The sequence below is a fragment of the Protomyctophum bolini genome (genome assembly GCF_963924005.1).
Source record: "Protomyctophum bolini genome assembly, chromosome: 3".
Taxonomy (NCBI): Eukaryota; Metazoa; Chordata; class Actinopteri; order Myctophiformes; family Myctophidae; genus Protomyctophum; species Protomyctophum bolini.
This window is the reverse complement of record NC_137864.1, coordinates 34,558,013-34,585,304: the sequence shown is the minus strand read 5'-3', so window position 1 is coordinate 34,585,304 and position 27,292 is coordinate 34,558,013. Positions and strand designations below refer to the sequence as shown.

The following is a 27,292-nucleotide window of genomic DNA, read 5'->3' as shown; positions in this document are numbered from 1 at the left end:
AGTTGTCGCCATAGTGTCCCACCTGGTGTACCCCCCCCCACACACACACACACACACACACACACACACACACAGCACAATGCTTTAGCTCTGAAGGTGTGTGCACTATTGTGTGTAGTATAAGTGAATGGGACTGTGGAAAGGATTAAAATCCCTTAATCCCTTTTTGTACGAATAAAAATGTTTTAACAAGAGAGATTAAAAGCAGGACAGAAAAGTACTTCTCATTCCATCTCTAGCTGTGCAGTTTAATAAAATGTTCATACTTGCGTACTCGCAACATTAATTTTCACGAAATATGTTGAAAATGAATAGCAGAAAGACTAGCAGAGAATGATGTTGTAGTTGTACTACTACTATCTAAACAACATAATAATAATATTATTATAATAATAATGATGATAATAATAATAATCGTTTTGCATTGCAATTTGGTATGGTTACAAAATGTTGCAAACAAGAGGGTAAAACAATCATCATATTGAAGTAAAATAAAAGACTTGCACAAATGGCTACATAATCCTCCATGGCATCCTTTCCAAAAGTATTTTGAAAATAGCAAATCTACAAGCTCTTGTGTTGCAATGTAACATGTTGTGATCATCTCTTTTCAGGGAAATTAATGAATTAATTTGTAATATGTGTGTGTGTGTGTGTGTGTGTGTGTGTGTGTGTGTGTGTGTGTGTGTGTGCGTCCACAGTCACACACACATGTGGGTGTGCGTGTTTGTGCATGGCCTTAAATGTTTATCTAGTGAGGTGATTCAGCTTTCTTTCTTCTCTGTGCACTCTGATTGCGAGAGGACAAGTGAGGGAGAGTGTGAGTGAGTGTGTTTGTATGTAAGCTTCAGTGTGTGTGGAAGCCAGAGAGAAAAAGACAGAGTGAGAGAGAGAGAGATACAGAGTGAGAGCTCTACCCTGGCATTTCTTTGCTGTGCCTTTCAGCTTCTCTCTCTCACTGTAGGAGGAGGCGTGTCCATGAGCCAGTATAAAGTCCAAGGAGAGCGACTCATGTAGAGCCATTCTTAGGAGTGAGTCCATTGCATTGCACACCAGCAAAAGAGGAAACTGCTGCTATTTCTGCAAAAGACTGTTGTTTGATGACCTGCTTCCATCTGAACACTGGCACAACAAGCTTCTTCTGTTTCAGAGGAAGGGGTCAGGTTCCAGGGATATGGAGATTTGAACTTGAAGACTCACCTGAATGCACTAGTGGATATTCTTACTTGTGTTCTTTGTAACATATTGAAAACTAGTTAAAAAATAACACTATTTTTGCCAGCCAAGCAGAACAGGAGTAGGCTTGCATCTTTGCCTCTGTGAAATCGAATCTGAGGAACGGACAGCCAATACAGGAGAGGCATTGTATCCCTGCATTTGAAACACTAACCAGCTGGCAAGATCAAAGACCATTACGGACAAAGCCTTCCACCGAATCCCCCCTTATTCTACAAAAAAAGACAGCAAACTAAAGACAGAAAACGAAACAAAAACCTGACACAATAGACGTGCATAAAACCAAGGGACCACATCATCGGGCATACATTTGTGTGCAGGTGTAGGGGCTGCCATGGTGCGTGAAGGTGGCATGGCAGCAGCACAGTTCTGTCTGGGCCTGTGGGCTTTCGGCACCCTGTCTCTGGTGACGCTGTGCCTGCCAGAAGAGGCCATCCGTTGCCCTGTGTGCCCCGAGGAGCGGCTGGCCAACTGCCGTCTGCCGGACGGCTGTACGGAGACGGTGCGTGAGCCAGGGTGTGGATGCTGCCCCACCTGTGCCCTGCCTAAGGGGACAAACTGTGGTGTCTACTCCCCTCGCTGTCGCACAGGGCTCCGCTGCTTCCCACCACGTGGGGTAGAGAGGCCTTTACATTCACTGATGCACGGCCAGGGGGTGTGCACCGACGAAAGGGAGGTGGAGGAGAACTCAGGTGAGAAATTCATCTGGTTGTGTTACTGGTCGTTGTTTGTGTGCGAGGGGACTCAAGAGGGGGGTGGGGGAGTTACTTCAGTGTGCTGAAATGACCACTGGAACTATTTAAATACCCAAATCATTTAGAATGGTGTCGTTGCATGCAAGGGTAGTAAAGGTAGTACACCTTGTACATCTCCAACAGTGATGATCTATAATCAAACTCAAAATTATTTTGAACGTCTAAAATTGGGATATAAGAGTACTGGTAACGGTGTGGATCATGTAAAGGCAGCTAGTCACTGTTGATGTAGTTTCTCCATCACCGGGCGTGTGTCTCCAGCTCTCTCTCTCTCTGTGTCTGTCTGTCTCTCTTTTGGGCCTGTGGCGGAGCAGAGCAGAATGTTCTCTCTTTCTGCTCCCCTGGGTCGTACCTGAGCCAGGCTGGGTCAGGGTGGGGGTGCTGCTTGTTTACCCTAATCTCGGCTAAGCCCTGAACAGGAGCACACATACGCCAGCTCCTCGCTGCTCCCATGAGAGCACATACAGTTCCACTGCTGTCTCACGCACGGCCACTTGCTGTGAATTGGCCCCCGCTGTTCCCACATAGATCTCCAGAGAGGAGCACAGAGGACCCGCGGTGATGGCTGCACATGGGCACACACACATGCACTCATGATTCTTCATTAGTGCAAAGAGAACGTGCAGTGCTTGCATGTGCGTGCATGTACATACACTGTGTGTGTCTGCATGTTGATCTGTGGTCCTGCACACAGGCACATGTGGAGAGCATGCACGCAGACGTACGGACATCTGTGGTGTGGTGTGGAGAAGAGTGCAATGTTGGGCAGTGTGTGTGTAATGAGAGTAGGTAATAAAAGCTGCCTGTCTGCTGCATGAAATGACTCTGTAATGGAGTGTGGCCAGTCTGGGGCTATTAGAGCTCCCTGCAATCAGTAATCCACTTCCACGGATGTCTCTTGTCCTCTTCCTCCAACTACGTTCCACTTACTCCTTCTTCTCCTCCTGTTTGCTGCAGATGTTTAACTCCTTTTCACAAGTGATGTCTTTATCATGCTCTTGTTGGCAGACACCTGACTCCTGTTGTATGCCCCCCCCCTTAGCAGTGTACGTCCTTCAGTCTATCACAGTCCGTTTCCACTTTAAACCTGGAAAGCGTTTAATGCTGCATATCTTATCGCACCTTCTTTCCTGTGCCTGCTTGAGGATGTTGTCTTGTCCCCATGTTACTGATGGAATTCTCTCTCCCATATTTCTCCCTTGTCTCTACAAAGACTATGGAGCGGTTGTGACGGCGGGTGAATTGCCCTTTTTGTGATGAATACAGTTGTCTGAATCTAATTTCCATTATGGCATGGCATGTGAGTTTTGAGAGGTGGTCGTTAAAAACGTGCCGCGAACAGTGCATTTCTCTCATTTGTTCCAGATCGCTTGCTAATTGGCCCAGAGCTGCTTTTTTGCTAAGCCTTGCTTCCCAGAGGGTTATCACTGGTGGCAACAGGCTGTCTGTTACTGCCAGAACAGAAAACTTTTCAACTTAACCAACATTAAGCTCCCAGCAATTCTCTCTAATGCTGCATCTGTTTCCCCTGGTCCTCTGAGCCCCCCCCCACCTCTCTCCCCTCCCAAGCCTTCAAGCACATCGCCCACCGTGTCCAGCTCTTCTACAAAGATGAGCTCATCGGCACTCTAGCTGCCAGAGCCGAAATGAGAGCCTTCTGCTCCCTGTGCGGGGCCAACATAGGTTAGGCCGGCACATAGCGTGACTAAACGGAATCAGAAAGAAGAGGAAAGCTGTTTAGAGCATGATAAAAGGAGGGCAGTCTCGGCTTGGCCCGGCTCCGTCCAACCACGCTGCTTAATCTTTGAGAATGTTTTTCCTAAACATTGTTTACCGAATGGCTTTGATGTTCTGTAGTCCGATCTGCCAAGAGAGAACTGGGTTATCTGTTCCATTCTCCAGGGTGGAACAGTGACACACGTAACATTTTGGAAAGTTTAGAAGTTTTGTATTCAGTGTTCTAGAATATGTATGCCAAGTTCTGTTTTAATCCCCACTCCTTCTCACCCCTGGAGTTTGTCATAACAAAGCAGGGAGGCTCTGCTCAATAAATCTCAATGTACATCCATACTCCTCAGCAATGTCTCCAAACCTCCTGTACTGTATAAGAATGCTCAACGTAAACCCTGGCATCGGAGTTCGGAGAGAGGCTGAGGAGAGTAACTGTACACTGCTAAATACTTGGTGTTGATTTTACTGACTATGAACAATGTTAAACACTCTCAGAATTCAACTAACACTGAGAATTTTGCTGTGTAGTCACAAGTACCAGGAGAAGTCATTTGTGGTGCATTCCCCGTACTTATGCATTATTAAACCAGGGGGTGCATCACTTGAATACACGTCCCGCACTGCTCCACTCCTAGCAACAGTGAACATGCCAGATAAAAATAGATGAGGGTTTTTAGAAAATAAATGGGATTCATAAAAAAGGGACGCCATGTGATAGAAAACAATGCTGACAGGCCAGTGAATTTAGGGGTGCAGGCAAATACTGTGTGCATACTGTTTGTATCATTCATTAAGTCTTGTCTTGTACTGGCTGATAATTAGATCAGGTTTCAAGCACAATTTCTAAATATTAATGTAAAGGCTATTTAAAAACAAGAAAATGCATGTTACATGATCCCATTATTTCCCTTGGTTTAAAACTGTGTAGCCTTAATACTGTTCTCAAATTAAATCAGGCCTAAGGTTGTTCTAAAATTCAATTTCCATAGCAACGGCAACCACTATTCTGCATCTCACATCCAAGACCAAGGCACTTCCTCGGTGCTTCTTGATTTACAATTCTTAGAAACCCACTGTACTACTTAGAATAAATCATTATGCATGTGCTGGCATCCGTTCCAACATTCCAGCCAAGTCTCCCCTGGTGTCATATTCAAATGCCTCCAGCTAACTGTGAAATGGGTATTATTTACAAACAGATACAGATGTCAGATATGAAACAGCCTACAGACGCCAATGAATGAAGTTGTCAAGTATTTTGTTAATTCCAACTTCAACACAATTCAGCCCAATGTGACTTAGTCCTTATACAGCCAGTGTAATAACCTCAATTCTTCACTGTCCATGTTGTTGTATGAAAACACCCAAATTTGGGCTGATTAAGGATGTACGTACCATGTACTGTAGGAGTACAGTACCTTATGGTGCCAAATCCCTGCTCAGCAGATATCCCCTGATGTTGTATAATATTTGCTTGTTTTGGGTTATGCTGCACATTTTTACAGCTGGGACTTTAATGCAGGAGTAAATATGATCAGCTAATTATTGCCCTTCTCCACGGGAGAGCAACCCCCTTCTGTTGTTTGAGCTGTGGAGGCGATACACAAACAATCTAACGTGGTCTTGGCCATGAAATATACCCATTCTGAAGAGGATGGTGAAATCACAATCCCAAAGCTCTCTGATTTCATAGGCCTATGTCATGTGAACACATTAAAACAGCCTTGCTCAAATCTGCCAGGAATCTACATCAATAATGACAACATCTGGCCCGTGTTCATTCATAGCATACCTTTTGCAAACACAAATCAGCAAAGGTTGAGACATATGCATATAGACCTAAACAAACAGCGTAAATGTTCACATGAACCCATAATCAAAGTTAATCACTGTTAACTTTTTACTGTGAAACATAACTCAAAACCCCCTTTGTATCAACCATGACAAACCCAACAAATTCAGTGAAATTCAAATTCAACAGTGAAAATACAAGATATGACAAATAATAAAATGATTAACCTTGTTCCCCTTCCAGCCAGGTGCTAAGAAAGTGCCATTTGCATAGCAGTTTGTTACAGGGCTTGTTTGGCCAACCGTCCTTCCTTTTCGGTACCGTCCGTCCCTTCCTTAACAAACATATTTCTCCATGTATGCCATTCCTCTCTTGTGGCAGTATCTGTTCCATAATCTCCTTACCACTGAGGTGGGCAGGTGGCAGTTTTATGATCTTCAGTGTGCAACCCCATCCTGGGCGTTGTCCTCAGTCACAGGTGAACTTGATAATTTAATTGCAACTGATTTGTCACTGTGGGCAGGAAATCATTCAAATAAAAGCACTGGAGAACTGACTTTTGGGCAGGAAACCCTTCAAAATAAAAGCCTAAAAGAAAACACATATTGACCCTGGAAACATCCCTGTGGGTATGTTACAATAATTATATAATATACAGGCCATTAACAAGTGATAAAAACTCATAATTACTGCAACTCACTTCATTTCAGAGATCTGTGAGCAAATATAGCTGTATTAAGGAGAAACCAAGTTAATGATACAATTGTGTACATTTTTGAGGGGCAATAGCCCCTCCTATATCCAGCTTTGAGGGTTTGTGTAAACACAAACATTGTCCTAACAGTAACACAAACATTGAATGCCATTGACAATGAATGGCCAGTTTTAAGTGTTTGTGCAAACACTTAAAACACAAACACAAACATTGAAGATGAAGGTGAAGACACACATTGTGATTGGCCGGAATGAGATGATATATGATAATGTATGATGATAAGAGCGCCCCTCACTTCACACAGCTGTGATTTTGAGGCCCCTCCTATACAGCTTTTGTCCTCCCACATCTCAATATTTGCCATTGACAATGAAAGGGGAATTCAGGTCAAATGTCCGCTAAATCTTGTCCCCACACGTCTCAATATTTGCTATTGACAATGAAAGGAGAAATTAGGTCAGAGTTCCGCCAAATATGACATAAATAAGGCCTAAACTTAAATTTACCTAAAGGACATTTTACGTCATATAAGGACGAGCAAATCGGATGACCAATCAGATGATGTTGGTGGGAACGCTTGGCCAATAAGGTACCACCATTCTTGATGATGGTGAGCGCCCCTCACTTAACACGGGTGTGATTTTTAAGAGGCGCTAACCCCTTCTATAAACAGCTTTGTCCCCACACGTCTCAAGTTTTGGCATTCACGATAAACGGAGAAATTACGTCAGAATTCCACTAAATATGACGTAAATTAATCATCAAAACATTAAACGCCATTGACATTGAAGGGAAAATGTATGTCATATATAAACGAGCAAATCAGCTAACCAATTACAGGCAACAGGCATTATGATTGGCCAATAGTCAGTATGAGATAATTCATGATGATATATGATGATATGATCTGATAATTCTTTATTATTTCATTATAACTTTTTATTATGTAGAAATTATGTATGAATGAGAATTTTACGTTAAAGGAGCATTCAGAGATTTGGGTGATTTGGAAAAAACCCCAATCTGCCCCGGTAGCAAGATGTGCACGTGCACCACACGCTCTACAGTGGGGGGACACAACAGGCCAACACCACGCACACCAAGGCCGCCTCTGCTCGATCATGATTGGCGGAAGGCCCCTCTCATCCTGATTGGATGAAGACTTGGCCACCTAGCCAAAAACGAAACCTAGGGTTTTTTTTACCCCAGGGGCTCACTGGGGACAGGGAGGAACTCCTTATATAGTCAGCACACTCTATAGTTGGGAGGATTATCACAACAAAACAAAAAAATAAGTGATATTTGAATTAAGTGAAATAACTGAATATCTGATATTATATATATTTTATTCAATATAATTGTATTAATCGTAATCTTATTCATACAGTCTATATTTTTTATATTAAATATAATTTATATAATATAAATATATTGAATGTCTTTTTTAACCCTAGAACACTAAACATATTTTTTACACCATCACTAAACATAGGTATATTTGACCCAATATAAAATATTCCATAACTAATATTTCTTATCAAAATATATTGCAGTACAGCAATACATGGCAACTTGAGGTACTCTTCTTTAATATTTCATCATGACTTTTCACAAAAATAAATAAAAAAGATTTCATGGGGGGGGGCAAAATCGGTGAAAAACATGCATATTATTTTTTTAATATTCAAAGAAAAGAGAAATGAAGTTGGAAACTTCTCCTTTGGTCCACCCATTCCTAAGACATTCACTGAATGGTCCAGTGAAAAAAAAAGTCCATTATGGGTGTAATATGTATTGAACTTTTCTCTATCACACTATCACTAAACACGAGTGAAATTCACCCGAAAAGCTTGCCCCAGCGGCATTCTGCTGCATGGGTGGAGCTTCATTTCCATCCACAAGCTGTCTAAAAACCCGCAAGAGACGCCGGCAGACGGCTTCTTTTGGCCGCGCATGGAAGTTCAGGTGTGCCAGGCTGAATGGCTGCCAGCCAGTTCATTAGTCACATGCGTTGGGTATCCTGCTGCTTCAGGCATCACCCCATGGGCCCCTCCCTCACACTGACCCATGTATAGACGGATTCCATTGAGCGGCGCCCCGCAGCTATGACTGCGCCTGGGGCAACCCTCCGTGGATTCGTCTGAGGTGTCACATTAAGCGCAGCTTGACGCTGCAGCATTGATTTCCTACAGCTGGCCTACACCTCTCTGCGGATTCGTCTACAAGCAAAACCTTGACCTTACTGTGTGACCGTGACCATTGCTCAATAAAGAAATCTTATTATCGTACATCATCATACATCATCTCAATAAGAATTTGCATCCTCACCTTCATCTTCAATGTTTGTGTTACGCAATGTTTGTGTTTACACAAACACTCAAAATTGTCCATTCATTGTCAGTGGGATTTAATGTTTGTGTAGACAAATTTTGTGTTAACACATACACCAAAAGCTGGACATAGGAGGGGCTATCACCCCTCAAAAATGTCAGTAGTGCAGGTCCCACTCCTGACGGTAACTGTAAAGGCAGCTGCGAGGTGTCTGGGCACCATTTTTCCCCAGAAGACTGGACACATCAGGTACCAAATAGACACATATAAGAAATCACACTTAAGTGAGGGGCTCCTCACTCCTTTAAACAAACACTGTACTCTAAACAAACATTAAAAGTCTGTAGACTTGGCTGCCACATGACGTCACGTTTAGTACTCTAGTTAGTAGCCTAAACAAACATGCTTAAAGTGCTCCTTTAAGCAAACATTAAAACATTGCATAGACTTGGCTGCCACACACGTGGGGTGATTTTTCCCCCTTTCTTTTACGTTATGAAAAGTCCATAGAATAGGCTGCCATATTGTTATAGAGTCAATGCTATAGAACTCAGTGTTTTCAGTAACAGGAGTCCCCCCGTCTCTCCAGGTATTTGTTAAACAGAAAATTTATATTCAAAGCATAGACTGTAAAAAATATGGACAAAGCGTTCCCCGGGTCTAACGTGAACGTAAAATGAAGCCTGAAATCCCTTGCACTGTAAGTCGCCATCTTTCAAGATCCGTTTGAGCCCAGTTTGGCCATTGGCTGGCCCAGACAACGAGGCGGGACTTCCCCCCTTCTTCTTCGTTGGTTTTTATTTTGACTCGAGTGGGTGGGGAATCCCGTTCATAGACTGTAACGGTAGCCACGCCCCTCAGAACATGCGCGACTTTATGGTCATTTATTTTATAAATGGGGCCATCATTTTCCAAAAAGAATATCATGACATTAGAAATGAGACTTTAAACTAGTGAAAAGTATTCATGACCATGTTTATTAAGGTAATACAGTCTAGGTGAAGTTGGGCCCAAATACATGGACTTCTATGGGGCTATGGTTTTTTTTGAGCCCAATGATAGCGCCACAACAGGCCATTATATGAACTTTCATTTCCTTAGTGGCTTCACAAAAAATCTGTCTGACTGCCCCCCTGATTCAAAGTCAGGATACCAATTTTATCCAATCAGGATAGAGAACACAGGATACAGATTAAACAAGCAATTGTGAAAAGTGATGATGACGCAAAGACATGAGCAAACAAAATGTGTTGACAATCATCCTTACTGATCACTTCAACGTGAAGATGACACCCACAACTGGAGATACAGGTAATGTAGGCTACTAAGGCTAGGCATACTAATTGGCTCACTTCTCAACATGTAAGAACATATCAACAGTAGACATGTAATCCATTAACATTGACAGTTATATCTACACAATAATAATCCAACAACCACAGCTTGGTTGAGATCTGAATCCATACTGAACGGTATCACATAGTTGGATGGCATCAGATTCAGGGGCCCATGTTTATCCGTATCAATATATCGTAATACAATTTGGGACAGAGTTTTCCTAATTACGTTTATTACTTTTAAAAATCATCAGTCACTTTTCAAATTATTATTATTATGCTGCACACATAAATTATTCACTTTTGGTTACATGTGCTTCTTGAAAGTCGCTGCAGAGCTTGTAGAGTAACAATGTTATAATTGTTCTCATGGGTTGTTTTTATTGCTTAAACTCAAACTTGGATGGTTGTTTGGCAACAGCACTGAATGCGGCTCTGGTGGTTCTATGAATTCTCCAGCCTTGAGCATAAAACACTGTTGTCCAGCACTCAGACAGCATCTCCTGTTGACTGACAGGAATAGTTTGAGGCAGTATAACACTAGTTGGATTCAGTCGTCATAAACTCTGGGAAACAATATGACACTAAAACCCCAGCTATCAGCCGCTAGAGGGTGTGCTGCTCCTTACACCCGTTATGTGCTTTTAGGAACACGCAGTTGTGCATATTATCTTGTTAAACAAAACAAAATAGCTTGGGTGCCTAGGCGGGCAGATTCTGCCAATGCTTTTCAATGGCAACGGATCGGTTTGTTGCCATTCAAGGACCCCCCCCCCACCCCCCAGTGTGACTGCCCCCTTAGTCATATTTTTCTTAATTTATCCAAAACACAAAATCCATGGGAAATCTGCACTGGGAACCCATATCAGTGATATCTTCCAGTTTGGCCTACAAAATGATGTCGTCCCTGTAGCACTGTTTTAGATTATGAGATGTCTTGTGTGCAAAGTTGACTTTTTGGCCTGAATTTTCGCACTACAGGAAAGGTCATGGGACATATGGACTATTAGATTAGTCAGGGCTCTTCCTCCAAGTAGAACTCTGCATTCTGCATTTGTCCCGGCAATCCATCCATTAGACTAGTCACTAGTTGTTAGCCTATGCTCTCTCGCACCTCACATCTAAATCCTTGATCATAAGAAATGTAACAACATTTGTTGCATGAATCTGTGGGCATAACCATAGTGGGGTCAGCTTAGATCCTATGTTCCCTCGGTATACTGTATCAGTGCAACTGACAGACCTTAGGTGTCATGGCATGCTGACACCATGGTGTTAGTATAATGCATTGCATATCATTTCACCAAAGGAATTATGGACCTGCAGACCACGTCAAAACAATATAATAGCTTTTGCTACTATGTTGATGCCAAAGAAATGCAGCCCTGTGTAACATGTTGACTCACAAAACATTTTGGCTTTGAAAACAAGGCAGGCACGCCAACAGAAACCTTGAGCCCCGGGAGGAGCAGGCAGCTGAGCAAGGCCTTAGCTGAGTGGTTGATGGCCGCACTCAGTGCGGCGTCTGAGTTGCATATCAATATGGTGGCAATCAGCTATAATCTACTTAGAAATTGCGCACGGTTAGTTTCCACATGGAGGCATCATGGTCTGCATTCCGTGGTGAACAACAGTTAGTAAGGCGACCTGCCCTAGCCCAAGCCTGCAGCATTAGTCTCACATTGTCAGACAATGCAGTGAAACCTACACAAGTGGCGCTGTCAGGACGGGGGGGGGGGGGGGGGGAGTTGAGACTAGAGAGCAACTTCACTTACTGCACGTAGGGTAGACTATAGCCTATATGGTCATTGCGGCAAGAAGCAAGCCTGCAGCGACAGCCAATGCACTACGACAATTGTGCAACAAAATGGTGCTAGAGAGACCACCAAAAGTAAATAAATAGACCAGTGATGATATAAAGTAGACCTTTAAGAGCATTAACCATTACTTAAAAGAGTGCACACTAGTCGTGCATAGCAAGGTCACGGAGAGACAGAGAGATCTATAGTGTCTGAAAAAGTAGAGACATGTGAGAGCTCTCCAGGACAGACATCTGAGTGCTGACCTGCGTGTTGAGGAGCGCCCCTACCAACGGACTGATATGGAGCTAATCTCGAGAGATTCGCAATATAACAGGCCGTATCTGCTTTTATTCATGTTCATTTGCTGTTCATATTCATATCATGAAAGGACATGGTCCCATTTTGTAATCATTCAATATGCCAGTGCTAGGTTCCATTGAACCTCTGTCTACAGGCTATTTATTGGACTTTAGATAATTGAACAACCCCGACCGACGCAACACCAGTCATTCCCCAATTGGGACCCCCTCTCTGGCACCTATATGACCTACACCTACTGCATTGAAAACAAGTCACATCACCGTCCCAATATGTAGGACTGCCCTAAATACATGTTTTACCTCTAATTGTTTAGACACAGTTTTAGCAACAGAAACGGCTTGATTGTCAACCGCAAGCTAGTCTGTATATTGCAAGACATGCTCCCTAAAGTTTAGTTTAAGGTGTTACTTGAGGAAAGGCCATCAGTCCACCAAAATCAATATTTGTCATCCTAGCTGAGCACATCATTGTGTTAAGGGGACGGCATATGACTGGATGAACGGGCTAAATTACATTCCGATAACAGTGCTCAAAACAGCCATTTATCAGTACATTATATGACACTTCTGAGCAGAGTTGTGGCATACCCTAAGGATATAAAGGATGTATTGAGAGTGCAGTCCCTACAGAGACCCTATAGCTGTTCACACAAAGGGGTAATAGTCTCCTACTTATTCGGATTGAATAATGACCATTTCTGCATGTCATTCCTTCTGTATCCCCTGTGTGTACCATTACTCACTATTCAATACAGTCCATTTCCCACTGAATAATGTAAGGGTTGTGTTCTTTGGACCACATGTGAATTTATGTTTTCTGGGACTTAACATAATCTGTTAAAATACCAAATAATTACAATTTGTTCTTCCTGACATTTTTTGTTTTGTTTTTCAACTATAGTATAGCTTTGGCTGTCCACCTGTGACAGCAGCACAGTGTATTATTAGCTAAAAGCCTTGACTGGTGTTTTACACTGAAAGCTGTTGATCCAGTCTTGGTGAAACCACATAGAGAAATGGTAGCTTCCTCCCTGGAGAACAGCAGTGGTAGCAAACAGGACATGGCACCCCTGACCCACTTCTAAATCACTTAGGCTCGTGTAAAATGGCACTCTGAAAAAGTGTGGAATCGGAAAACCGCAAAATGGCAAAAGAGGGGAAAGAACAGCTTGGGACTGCGGAAACAGCTGAAACCCTGCTGGGTCTTGTGGGAGAAAGTGCTGATGAGCAAGGCTAATGGCAACAAGACTAAAAATACAAACAGACAAGAAACACTTCCCTTTGGCCAAACCAAGTAATAACCTTATCAATGAACTTCAGTGAGACTCTCTCACCTTCCAATGTGTAGCACAGAGCAGCACATATATTCTAACACGAACATGGGATGACTATTAATTCAAAGTAAAACAGGTCAAGGACCCGCTTGAGCGGATATCAAGGAAGATACTGGACTGCCTTTATTGTGCTATTGCCAATAGCAGTAAGGCCTGGTAGTCACCTGAGACCTGAGCCAGGATCCAGATCTTTTCCAGAGATCTTCGAAAAAGAACAGCTTGAAAATGCTAAAGCCATGGTTATAATCACTGCGAATGGTTTGGTTTCGATTGGAATGCCAATCTGTGAAATGCCATAGGTCACCGTCCCTTGTCTTGCTCATCTTATGACTCTGTGCACTACCACACAGTCATAGAAGTATACGTTTCCAGGAATGCCCACTGGCGACAGTGCAAAATTCCCTGAAAGAGGCTCCATCTGGCTCAGAGAGAGGTTCTTGTGGAAGGAATGGGGGAGAGCAGGGTGTGTGTGTGTGTGTGTGTGTGTGTGGGGGGGGGTTTCCTCAGGAAGCAGCTGGCTGCCTGCAGGGGCACAGAACTGCAGGATTATAGGGATGCAAAGGTGAATGTGGCACAAACCACAATGGATAGCGGGTGGCAGAGCAGGGGCGGGGTTCGGGGCGGGGCAACATTTAAAATGCACCAGCCCTTGTAGGATAGATGTGGTGCAGCAGTTGAAAAGGGCCAAGGTACAGTTTACCCCCCAGAGTGAGAATGCTACTCGGTGTCCTTGAGGTTAACCTGGCCTCGTTTTTAGCCTACATTCCACCACTGTATGTTCAGCTGTGGGACAGTGGGTATGCAGAAGGACAGTGGGAGTAGCCCAGTAGCTCTCGCTCTATCTCTGATGTCAAGTCATACACGATATCAAATCAAAATCCATTTATGACTTTTCCCAAAATCAGTGGTTTTCAACCCACTTCATGAAGGCCCATTTATTTGGCATTCAAGCCACAGACCACCAACATTGTTGTTGTTGTCGTTGGATACAATTTTGTCCACAATTCCATGCTGTGTTGATGTGGTACTATAGGAGAGATAACAGGCAAATGTTGAACAAAATAACAATTCTTCTATATTCTCTAATTGTGTAGACTTCTTGTAAATTAACTAATGCAGATAAAAATAAAAATAATTTAACTCTATAGGGGTCAATTTGGTTACCAACTCTCCATCATTTCAGGAACCCCCTCAATTTCATGAAGGACCACTGGTTGAAAACCACTGGCCTAAATGGTCGTGTTAGGCTCTTTTGTTTTTTTGCTTGGCATGTGTTGCTTGCCCCTATAATGTGTAAGGGCCACTCTGCTATATCATGCCACCTTACAGTTGAATTATACACACAATTATACCACTCTTTAGGGTGGTTGAGGTACTATATAGCACTGTTGTCATACAAAGAACCTGTTCGGCCCTTGTATGATTCTTTGCAGTGGTTCTCAAAGTGGGGTTCGAAGACCCCAAGGGCTCCTTGAGGGGTAGCTCTGGTCTGGTCCATCGCTCTAATGCGTTGCATTTAGAGCTATGTTACTCTCGACTTCCGGGGTGAGTTTTGGTGAGTAGCAAAAACGTTATTTTTATTTACACTAAACACGAGAGGCTGGTCTGCATTCATGCGAGCCCCGGAAGTCGAGAGTAACATAGCTCTAAATGCAACGCATTATGCTATATGGACCAGAGCTACTTGAGGGGGTTCCAGGTTGTCCCCAGCAACATGTGTTAATATAGCATACAAATTTAACCACTTTAGCCATATGTGAGCGGGCTATTTTCAAAATATCTTGAACAAATTTAGAATATTTTTGAAACATCTTAACAATACAAATCTTGTATGGGGGTCACTTGCACAAAATATTGTTTCAGAATTCTTAGATTTTTAAAACAAATCAGAAATAGGCAGCTATTGTACAATCTCATAACCTGTAGCATTGCTGACATAGGGCATAAGTCAATGTATAACAATCTGTGGGGTCAATTTGTGGAATGGTCTGGCTGTAGAACTCAAACAAAGCACCAACATTGTACAATTTAAGAGGATGTACAAAAATGACTTACTTAACTATTACAGAGTGGAGGATGAGGCACGTTGATTGTCTCGGGCTATACTTGATTTCTTGATTATTATACTTGATTTCTTAATTATTATACTTGATTTCTTAATTATTATACTTGATTTCTTAATTATTATACTTGATTTCTCATTTATTGTTCTTACATACACATGGACACATGTACGTGTGTATGTATGTATGGATGCAGTTACATTTGGATTATATGTTTATTGCAATTACTGATGGGGGTAGGAGTAAATAAGTTTTTACTTCTTCCTACTCCTTTTTGAACTTCAGGTGCAAGACCAATGATCACATTGTTGTCATTATAATTTTCTTATTTCATTCAAAAAAAGAAATATACATGCATTGTGGTTATATATATATTGTTTTGTGTTTTTTTTTTCTTATTTGACTGTCTTACCTGAAGGTTTCAAAATAAAGATAATCAAATAAAAAAAAACATTTATGTTTAACGTGTACTGCATGCTGACTTTTCTCTTTGCCTGGAAGCAATGGACAGGCAAGACGAGATCATCCCTGAGCACCCAAACAACAGCAACATCCGGTGTAGTCCCCAGGACAAACGCTGCATACAGAAGACCCTGGCTAGACACATTCCTAAATCCAACAACCAGAGGAGCAACACTGCCAGGGAAGACCCAAAGGCTGCACTGGTGAGAACAATGCCCTTTGACCTCTTACCAGTTTCAAACCAAACTGTGTAGGAGTAATATATTAAAAAGTATATACGTAACAGTGTATTCATAATGTGTAGTAGTGCACATACAAAGTTTTACACAGATCAGTGCAGTTATAGGTGTAACCGTGTAAACATTTAAGTTGCATTTCGTCATCTGCCTGGTGGGAATGTGTGTGCATAATTTCAGGGAAATCATAGGCTGTGTTAATGATTTGAGGCATTTTGTTCAAAATGGACCAATCCTAGCAAAGTTTGGAAGGCAATCGGGCTGGAATATGGGAAAGCGGAACGGTTGCGTGTTGATCTCATAACTATGGAGAATGTGTATACAGATTTGCGTGATGTATGGATAAAATATGTACGAGTAATGTACAGATATGTGTTTTACCAAAGTCGGCTTCATGGTGGCGCTATAACCGGCAGATGTGGCATTTCTTCCTCTGCCTAATGGGAATGTGTGTGCATAATGTCACGGAAATCGCACACTGTGTTAATGATTTGAGACATTTTGTTTGAAATCCTGCAAATTTTGAAAGGCAATCTTAGCGTCTTGATCACATGACTGTGTATAGCGATTTGCGTGATGTATAAATAAAATCTGTATGAGTAATATAAATAGGCTAAAATATGTCTCATGGTGGCGCTATAACAGGCAATTGTGGAAAACTTGGGGCAGAGGTTTTGTTGGCATCCAGGGAGTGTGTGTGCACAGTTTGGCATTGACCAACGGTGCTGGAGATTAGATGTACACAGACGGACGGACGGAGTGCAAAACATATTCTCTCCCCATGCCTTCGGCCTGGTGGAGATAATAAAACTTTCAAAGCACAAAACTATTTTAACAGCAATATCATGAATTAAAATGCAAAAGAAAAGCCAGTAAAATCTCACATAAGTGTTATTTATATGTAGGATGCAGAGCACGTAAAATGTCTGTCAGTGACACAAGATTGTCTGCAAACAGTAGGCAATCAGATCCAGGCAGATCCAAATCCAGACAATCAGATGTTAAAATGTGCTAATTAAAGTTATAATGCATTCAATTAACTATATAGGAATATTAAATAATTATTATAAAAAAGTGCAATGAAGTAAATGTGGGGGGAATAATAGTAATGTACTGAAGTTTCCTCACAGGTATATAGCCTACAGTACCTAATTTGTATGTGATTTTAATCTATAATTTCCGGACAGGCTCCATGTCGTGCTGAGCTTCAGAGAGCACTGGACAGACTGGCAACGAACACACGCACACATGATGATCTATATTCAATCCCAATACCCAACTGTGACAAGAATGGAGATTTCCATGTCAAGCAGGTTTGTGGTTTCATTGTAGGTAGCACTAGTAATATCTCCTGGATCTCATGGCTTTGCTTCTAGTGCTTAATCTGTTAACCTCTGTCTGAGTGTTAGCCCATACGGATATGCTTATCTTTCAACCCCAAGTCACCTGCAAACTGCGCAATCCTTCTATAAGTCATAACACAATGTGCAGTTGAACATTGAGCGCAAGAGTTCTGACTCGTGCCAAGACCTAATGTCTTAAGTCACATAAAAAGTGATTTAGTTTGAAAACTAAAGAGCTGAACTAAACTGAGTTCCTTTTCAACTGTTGAACAATAATCACTTCATTGCAGTGATGGTTGCTATTAGCTTTTGGATGCGATAACCTTTTTTTTGTTATACTGCTTTTGTAGGATTGGGCAATGGTATAGATAAGAATAAGAGAATTGGAGCACATAAAAGCTCAGATAAGGCTGTGTGGTGTGCTGTGAGCCATGTGTGCAATCAAAGGAGCAGACATAGAGTCAGTGATAAAAAGTGAACCCTGTTAATGGCACCAGCTCTCCAGAGTCTGGGTTAAAAGTACCCCAGTCTGCTCTTGATAGCACGTTGTTGTGAAGTAGACTTAAATCCCATCTGTTTACTGATTAACTATAATTACTTTATGGTAAAACTCTGGTGGCATCGTTTGTAACCCCTGCACATGGGGGGCAATCAAGAATCATTTTATGGCACAGAAATGTCAGAAGAGAAGTTCGTAGGTTGTACAGACATTTTCTTTTCTTTACTTTACCCAGACCTTGTTATTTATTTAAGCTTAGCACACACAGTGAATAAGACCGAATTTTGTATAAATAAAGGGGTGGTATCTAATGGCTCTCCTCTGATGATGAACAAAGGAACATAGGAACCTGCCACGATATGAGACGGTCAAGTCAATCTTTGTCCTGTTAATAATTGTATGTACAATCAGTTTAACGACTTCCCATGAAATCTAATGTTGTTGTTATCAGCTGTTATTATCACTTCCATGCCATAATCTTCTTTTGTAAGCATGTGTCCTATATAATTTGTCCACAGTGCCACCCAGCGCGTGACGGGCAACGGGGAAAGTGCTGGTGCGTAGACCAGAAGACGGGTATGAGACTACCAGGACCACTAGAGCTGCGAGGGGATCTGGACTGCCACCAGTTAATGACTGCTACCCTAAGGGAGTGAGGAGGAGTAGGGCTGGGCTTTAATCGGGGTTAGTGTGTCTGTATGTGTGGGTGTGTGAGCGTACAATATGTGCGCATGCGTGCGTGTGAACGCGCATGTGTTTGTTTTTGGGGAGGAGGGGGTGGGAGCAGGACCAGCCAAATTCTACTGGTGCTGATTATTCTAACTATGTGTGTGTAAAGAACTTAATCCTCAAGCTTCACTTCACCTGAGGCCAGCGGTACTTGAGATTTCTAAACAAAAAGGAAACCGTAGAGTTGTGTACTTTTGCTATTGTTTGTTTCCCTGTGTGTGTATGTGATCTCTATGGGTCTGTTGCGCATCCGTGCATTGTTTTTAATACCGTATGTGAACATAGACAGATACTTTTTAGACAGATGCGCTTGCCTTTAAGTAACAGGTGGTGGGACAAAAGAATCCTTTAACAAGATCTTGGTTTACTCAAGTCTAATTTGCCTCATCTTTGAAAGAATCAAACAATCCTGTGAGATCATTGGAATCAGTCGTGGTTGAAATAGTATTTGAATATAATTAGTTTTTAACCTGCTTGGAGCAGCAGAATGATATGATTTATTGTACCAGGACAATTCACATCTAGTCACATCGCATGCGACTACTACGATTGAGATTGAGATCTATTCAGAGAAAAGTATAATAATGTAATAAATTAACTTTCAAATCACCTACAGTATCTTAGCTAACTATGCAAAGTGCCCAAACCTCACGATCTGTCACCTAAAAGGCAGACCAGACGTTTTTAGGTGTATCCGCAAAAGTTTTCAGTGGTTTCATGTGTATACACACATTTCTTATTCCATGTGTACGGTAAACCTTTTGAAAATGTCTCCGTGTGGATGTGGCCTAATAAGTAGGTCAAAACAACCCATCAAAAGTATTTGCAAATACTATTTAACCCGGCCTGGTCATAACATGGTTCAGTGAAGCAGCGGAAAAACGATGGAATGAGAGCATTAGATAGAAATGAAAGTAAATAAACCGGGTGGAGGGAGGAAGCAACAATTCCCTGCTTTGAATTACAAATTGATGATAAGCTGCGGCTTTTCACAACATTTAGAAAACGAAGAGTGAAAAGAGATTGCTTTGAAAAAGGGAAACTGTACCTCTGAGAGGTCTGAAAGCCCAGAATAGATGTGCTTCATCACCCTCCTAGACCCCCCCCACCACCCCCCTCTCTACATCCCCTCTCTTTGCCTATGAGCTCTCTTTAGCTTATTGGTCCAGAGGGAATGGCAGCATAGCAGGGCTAAGAACTCTGTATACTGCTGATAGGATAATCTTGTTTCTCCAGCTGGTGCTAAGACGCCAGTGCTATTCTCATGTTTGTATGAATATGCTTCAACATGCAGGATTTACTCTCCAACAGACTGCTTGGCAGCATTTGTGCAGTTTGGTGGTGCTATATACTTATTGTGCCAAAACAAAATGAAGAAAATCGCTTCTGCACTTTTGAGCTTTGTTTTATGATGGGAACTGAAGATTCACATTCTCAAAAGGTGGACTTATTATCGGCAAAATGATGACCTAAATAGGCGTGTCCAACAAATCAAAATGTAGCCACATCACATTATTTTTGCAGTGTCACTGCAGTTACTGCCCATCTGTTTCACGGACTAGTAATACAAATGCATATATATATATATATACACACACACACATACACATACCACACACACACACACACACACACACACACACACACACACACACACACACACACACACACACACACACACACACACACACACACACACACACACACACACACACACACACACACACACACGCGATAAAGCTCCTGGTAGCAGCAGAAGTGCTACCTAATATTAAACTTAGTTTGGAGGACTTGAATTCCTCACTTCTGAATCACAATGGAAAACCAAGCTGCCATCATTATCCATTGAGCAATGGATCATCCATTGAGTAGCAAAGATCATTTATTATTTATATTATTTTTAAGCTCTTAGCTCCTCGTCTGATATTTTACATTCTCTAAGCAAGACTGTTAATATTCTTATGGCAATTTGATTGTATTACATGGTGCAATGACATGTGAATGCAGTTCAGATTGGATTCCTCTTAAAAAATGGATAACTTGGAATCGTCCTTTGGTACATTTTGGTAGTAGATTGATATGCCTTGGAGATTAAGAGAGAGAGAGAGAGAGAGAGAGAGAGAGAGGCTCACAACATTTATTGTTACATCATTGATTCCATCCCGTGGCCACAAACATTTAACATTTGAATATTTGTGTTGTATCTCTCCATATTTTGATTGTACTGTACCTTGAATTAGATGACTTCTTAAAAACATTAACCCCAGCATCCCTATTCGGGGATGTACATTCAGCGAACATAGCAGATTTACATGCTCAAACATCTTTTGAGCTTGTAGATCGGCTATTTTCGACTAGGGATGGTCTTCCTATCGTAGACGTAGAAAGTAGCCTAATAACATGTAGCCTACTGTAGTGGCTCTTGAACCGGTAGTATCATACCCATGACGCATTGGGTGAAACTTAAAGCCATAGCCGACTCAAGCCGAGTGATGCTGATGGATCTACAGTACATGTATACATAACATTGAAATCGTTGTGTTTCGGCATTATGTCACACATGCTTTAGTTTAGGTATTACGTTAATTTGGGGTTGGTTTAAGAGTGTGGGGAGACTGCTAATGAGATAAAATACTTGACCTCAAACTCCTGTATTTTGTGCCAATTTAAATTGGGTAAGAGTACCTGTTCAGGAGCCACACCCTTTAATGAACATTTAAGTCTTTTAAGATAACAGGATCTGTCAAACTTTTGTGTAGACTCTCTTTTAACATGATAGTATTTGGGCAGCTGTACTTGGCAGGGCACACCTTTTCAAGTTCAGAGCACAATGACCTCAAATGGAACGTGGGAAAATAAGACAACCTGTTGCAAACAATATGTTACTTGGAAACATGCAAGCAATAGTTTTCATAACCCCAGGGGGTTGGCCCTTTTCAATTCAAAAAGAAGGAGACACTGGAGGAGCTCAGAAGAAAGATGAAGTTCATGTCGAAACATCAGTCACTCCTGTCCTAGCACCTTTACTAATCATTTATAAAAGATAACTACTAACTACCCCAGTTTCTCCTTCTTCTCCACTCTGTCCAGCTCCAGTGACGCACCGGCCTGCCTTGATTTGGCTGAGGCGCGGTGGTCATTTTACAGTTTAACCTGACAGCAGAGCTAAACTACTATCTACAATGTATGTTCCATTTAAGCAAAAAGCTTAAAGATGTCTAAGTGAAAAGAAAAGAAGAATGAAAGTAATGAAAAGAGGAAGCTACAATATTTATTTGTCATGTAAATAAATTCCACTTTGTGCAAAGAGATTTATATTCTATTAACATGATGCTGACACTAAACAATTTACAAATAAATACATTTTCTATACTGTTTGGGAAACATGAATGGAATTGCTTTCCACAGTCATATTCCATGATATATACATCCACTACTACCCTATATATCTCCTATTTACAGTATATGTGGCATTTAAGTATTCAAGCCAAGGGTCCACCAATGTCGGAAATACTGCTGTCACCAAACACTTTTTTTGATCAATTATGTAACTAATAATTGGACCAAAGATTGTTCACCAAAATCTTTTTATTTTTCTTTCTTTTTTTTAATTAGATTTCACCAAAATCTAAAGAGAGATGCAAGAAATTAAACAAATTGGAGAGACTGAATTACTGCTGCAGCTTTATAGTGGCAATTAAGAACCAAATGTTTTTTTTTATTTTTTTTAATTCCAAAGAAACTTAACATAGGATAAAGTATGTGGATGCACTGATGCACATTTAAATGTTATGGTGGCTTATGTGTTACAGATGTCAAATTTACCCGGCCCACCTGAGGTCTTGCATTTAATTAACTGATCGTGTTACAATCAATAACACTTTCTTGGCAAAGTAGTAAGGTTCCCTTCAGGAGGGATGGTAAATGGTTTGGGCTTTCCTATTGGATCCAGAGCCTTCAGGTGTTCTAGTTACATAAACTGTGTGTATTTATGCTACTTGTACGTTACTTGATTTCTGACTTTGCTGTGCTGTACTGTAATTGCATTTTATGAGAGATGAACTATTCCTGTTTGCCTTGGACATTATCTGTTAATTTTTAATGTTAGAAGAGTAACTTTTGCATGTGTAACAATGGCGTGGGATTTAAAATGGTTAAGATCTTGTACACCTGAACAAGACAAAACAATGATATTTAAACATTGAAGTGACCACTGAACATGATGAAATGATTTAGTTACTTTGTAAATGTTTACTTGATAAAAGAAATGTACACACTGTAATAAATTAATTTAAAATACATCAGAAAATAGAATCTTGTTTTCTTCTCCATTCTTGTTAGTAGTAGTTGTAGCACTAATAGAGGTAGAAATATAATGATTTCTACCCAAATTATTACTTTGCATATTTACCTAATATGTACAGCACCATTTCCATTTATTCAAGGTATAGACTTTAGACTTTACTACTTACTTATATAGACTTTAGAGTATTACTGCACATTATATGACGTATTTGACATTGGTGTACCGTGTATGAATGTGTGTGATTGAGAACTAAATAAAACATTGATGCACCTGGGACGCATCCTCAGTGATGTATCCAAGGTCCTCAGGGTTTCGGGTCTCTCAACATCATACCCCTCACTCGGGTGACCCAGCCGGGGTGATCAAGTCCCGACTTACGTCCCAGTAGCTACCCTCGATCAGTCCCATTAGGGAAAAACCAGTGACACACAATCCGCTACTCTGCCGGTACTGGGCGGGCCATCCGGTATCCATCCGGCGCGTGGCGGGACTAGGCACTGTGGGTTGACTCCTGGCCGCGCACCACCCAGGGGTGGACTGGCCACAGGACGTTTTTTTGACAGGCTTTGGCAAAGTGAGTGACAAATAAACCCTCTTCTGTCTTGAATCCTTTTGCCAGCATTCTTGTGAGAGCAACAAAGGGTTGTGTTGGTTGTTGTCTGTTGGTTTGTATCATTTATGTTGTTCTGTAAAAGTGGTGGTATTAGGGCTTGTTTGTTTGTGTGTGCCTCAACGGAGTGGGCGGTAGAGTTTCTGCTATCTGCGCGCTGGTTGTGGTGGGCCACATTACCTGATTACCTGATTCTGCATGCAGGCTCCACCGGCAGGGAAACTGTGGTGCCGCAGGCTCCACTTGCGGCTTGAATGGCCCTCCTAAAGGAGTAATTGAAATGCACAATGTAAAGAGCTTTGGATAAAAGCGCTATATAATCACATATTTGCTGTGTACTTCTATAGTATCTATTTTGGGTAGTATCAGGTAAGCTACTTCTGATATTTTAAAGAACTAAATATGCTCGATTAAATAGCCCAAGTATATTTTACAAGAGCCCTTTATCAAGCTCTATTTTATTATTTTTTCGTCTGCATGCATGTCAAACATAACACATTTGAGGGAATTAATGTCACAATCACGTTAATCTTTCCCAGTAAAAAATAAATGAAAAGAAAAGAAAAGCATCGTGAGGGGGCAGACCAAAACCAAGGACGGGTGTTTTTGATTAATTCATCATGGTTAAAATTTAGTTTGAAGTTACAATGGGGTGTGTGTGTCTGATAAAATGAATATCTAAAACGGAATTAAAGGTGAAATATCCCTTTAACATTTTTGTCCATGCATTAAGCTGGGGTTCATATATGAAAAACAAAAGAAAGATCTATCACTTCAAATGTCAAACACAGGTTAAACAAACCAGTTGATGACAATGTTCAAGGCATATATGCCAAAGGAATACCTCTGGAAATGATACATCATAATTATCTTACTGCAATGGTTTCTAAAAATACATCAACTGTCAACCACCAGAGTAAACTTTCAAGGCTGCTTACTTCCACTGCCTGGGTCTATTTTGGAGAGCTCTGCAGGCTTAAGAAGAACTGAGCCTCAAAATCTGCATTGGAAGACACGAGAGCAGCTTTACATGGAATCATTTGCTTGACTCAATGGCCTCGGCTGCCCTTGGGCACCCAGAATCCCACAGCTGTGCCTGGGAGGCCCATTTTGTGTTAAGCCAGCACCATGAGGCATGTGACCTCCACCTCACCTCCAAATGTACAACATCAAAAGGTGTTTACTGTTTGCCACCAAATAAGGTCCCATTTATATCACATAATGGAATACTGTCCGTCTACTTAATAGAAATCCAGTGTCTCCGTTATTGTGTGAGAACCGAGACGATGAACCGCACCACATTTCAAGACTAGATTAGGACAGTGCCTAATTGCATATTGTAGGGCATAGGTCAAACAAGGTGAACAGAAAGGAAAGGTAATTAAGGAACACAATCAATTAACAAATCCAAAACAAATTCTATTTTGGTAGAAAGGACAGGTGTAGGCTAAGTCCTCAAGGCTTTTGAATGTTATTATAAGGGATCACACTATTACAACTGTATGGCTCTCACACAATGTAGACAAGAATGCAAAGTATTCCAGTTCTAATAACAAGGGGGCAGTAAACCTTGACTGACCCTTGTTATTAGAACTGAAATACTTGATATTATAAACAGCACTGTTTCCCAAACAGTGGGTCGAGACCAATTTGTGGGTCACGGACCAATTTTTATGGGTCAAGTGGTCCACAAAGCAAGCAAAGCACTTGTAGATGGCAGAGGTGGTAGAAAGAATTAAGTGATATCCATGTTGATCCGGCACTAATCTCACACACACAGGTCGAGCGATGGGCATGTAGTGTGTTTGTATCTCACAGAGACACGCATGTGTGCATGTCACGTGATCGGCATGTGATAAGTGTGGTGTAGCAGAATTAGCTGTTGATAACATAATGGGGATGTTGCACAGAGAACTGTGAAACATTATATTAGTTACTTGCTTCCCGTCATGCATCTGTATCCCAACATCCCAACATGCATTTCACTGCGTGACACGCGTGTCAAGTGATCTGCGGTAGCACTGAGGCCAGAGCACAGGGCAACGTTGCACGAGGGGCGTGGAGGTGCGCCGAGCATCGCATTTCTTTTTTTATTTTATTTTTATTGTGTTTTTAAATACACCGTCTCAGAGGCATATACTTGGCGTATACTTGGTCCAAGTATACCCGTCCTCTGAACCAAAATGGCAGAACTTTCCTGTACGGTGGGTACTAAATGGGGATGCGTCTTTCAGGTCTCCACGTGAACCAGTCCCTAAATCTAAACCATCAGGTATCGGTTGAAGGCTCGTAGGTCCAGTATGAGACGCATATTTTGCGTGACCCATCCGGCCTGTCACCTGTGATAAGGCCCGGGGAGCTCTATTGTTGTGCATTGTCCCACATTTAAACAAAAGTGCAGTGCAAGTTAAACCATCAAAGTGCAAGTTCATGACAATCTCAAGAAAGAGGATTCCATCACAGCTGGACCTGTAATTCAATGGGCACCACCACAAATGAGCTTGACATCCTGGGTGTCAAAATAGACCACAAGCTGTCGTGGTCGAAACACCTGACCAAAATCTCCATCTGGGCCAGTCAGAGACAATAAACTCACAACCGAGAGCCGAGCAACTGTCTACAAGCTACATGTCTGCAGTGTCATGGAGTAGCCTACGCCTCACTCAGCTGGATGAGTGCTCCACCTACAAATCTTGGTCTACTGGACAATATTCAGAGGAAGGAGTTGACCAGGACACTGTCAGTACAACACTCTCCATCGATAGCCTTAGCCACAGAAGACAGCCGCCGCTACAGTCATGTACAAAATGCATCCCCAATCCCCATACTGCCCTAGAGGAAATGCTCCCTCCAGACGGATCAGACGGAGAAACACTCGCCTATGCACAGCAACACCAGAACATGCTTTCAACCACGCACATTTCTCCAGAACTTTGCTGTCCGGGTGTGGAACAGCCTACCAGAGCATTGACTCCATCACATACAATGGCCTTCAAGCCTTTAAACGCAGAGTTCATAGACATCTCCTGACCACCCCTCACACTGACAGTGATCCATATGAATGGCCAATGGATATATATTATCTTACTTGGCTATTGTTCACAATTGCATTGAATAAAATAAAAAAGGGCCTTCGTGGCCACTGTCAGGGTGCTGCAGCCCTTCTTATTGACCGCGGAGGTGTCCTTTTCGTTCGATAGAACGAAGGAGGGGTCAGCAGGTGACCCTATCCATCGGGCATGGCCTCCATCCCCACCTCCTTCATCCCCAGCAGTCGAGCTGTTAGTGACTCCCAGGGAAGGCGAATGTGTTGGGCTTTACCCACAACGATTTGAGTGTCGCTGCATATCCCTTGGCCAGGGGAAGCAGGCGTTTGGGTTGTGGTCTGGGGACTGGAGCTGCTAGGCCCAAATTCTTCCCAGACGGTGGACTCCACTGCCAGTGGTGTGTCTTCGGACATAAATAAATAAATAATAATTAATAGCTAGTGAAAATAGCTGATCTACAAGCTCACCACGCAGCGTGAAGGATCCAGGATAACGTGCTCTCTCTCTTTTGGATCTCACGACTGTGAAATGTTTGGGAAGGGAACCGTACTGTACAACAGAACAGGGTATACTGGCCTGTAGGCCTAAAGCTTAATGAATGCGGCTCAGGCAATGATGACTGACTAAAGTTTTTCTGTCCAGCA

At 41.9% G+C, this 27,292-nt stretch overlaps 1 protein-coding gene across 1 annotated transcript; it reads left to right on the top strand.

The window, feature by feature from the left end:
- Positions 1–1,037: 1,037 nt before the first annotated feature.
- Positions 1,038–22,984, top strand: LOC308313262 (insulin-like growth factor-binding protein 4). The gene is made up of 4 exons (XM_080760294.1): positions 1,038–1,928; positions 15,918–16,081; positions 17,302–17,427; positions 18,475–22,984. Exons 1-4 carry the CDS (start codon positions 1,571–1,573, stop codon positions 18,610–18,612), a joined length of 786 nt encoding a protein of 261 aa, XP_080616420.1. The 5' UTR covers positions 1,038–1,570; the 3' UTR covers positions 18,613–22,984.
- The last annotated feature ends 4,308 nt before the right edge of the window (positions 22,985–27,292 follow it).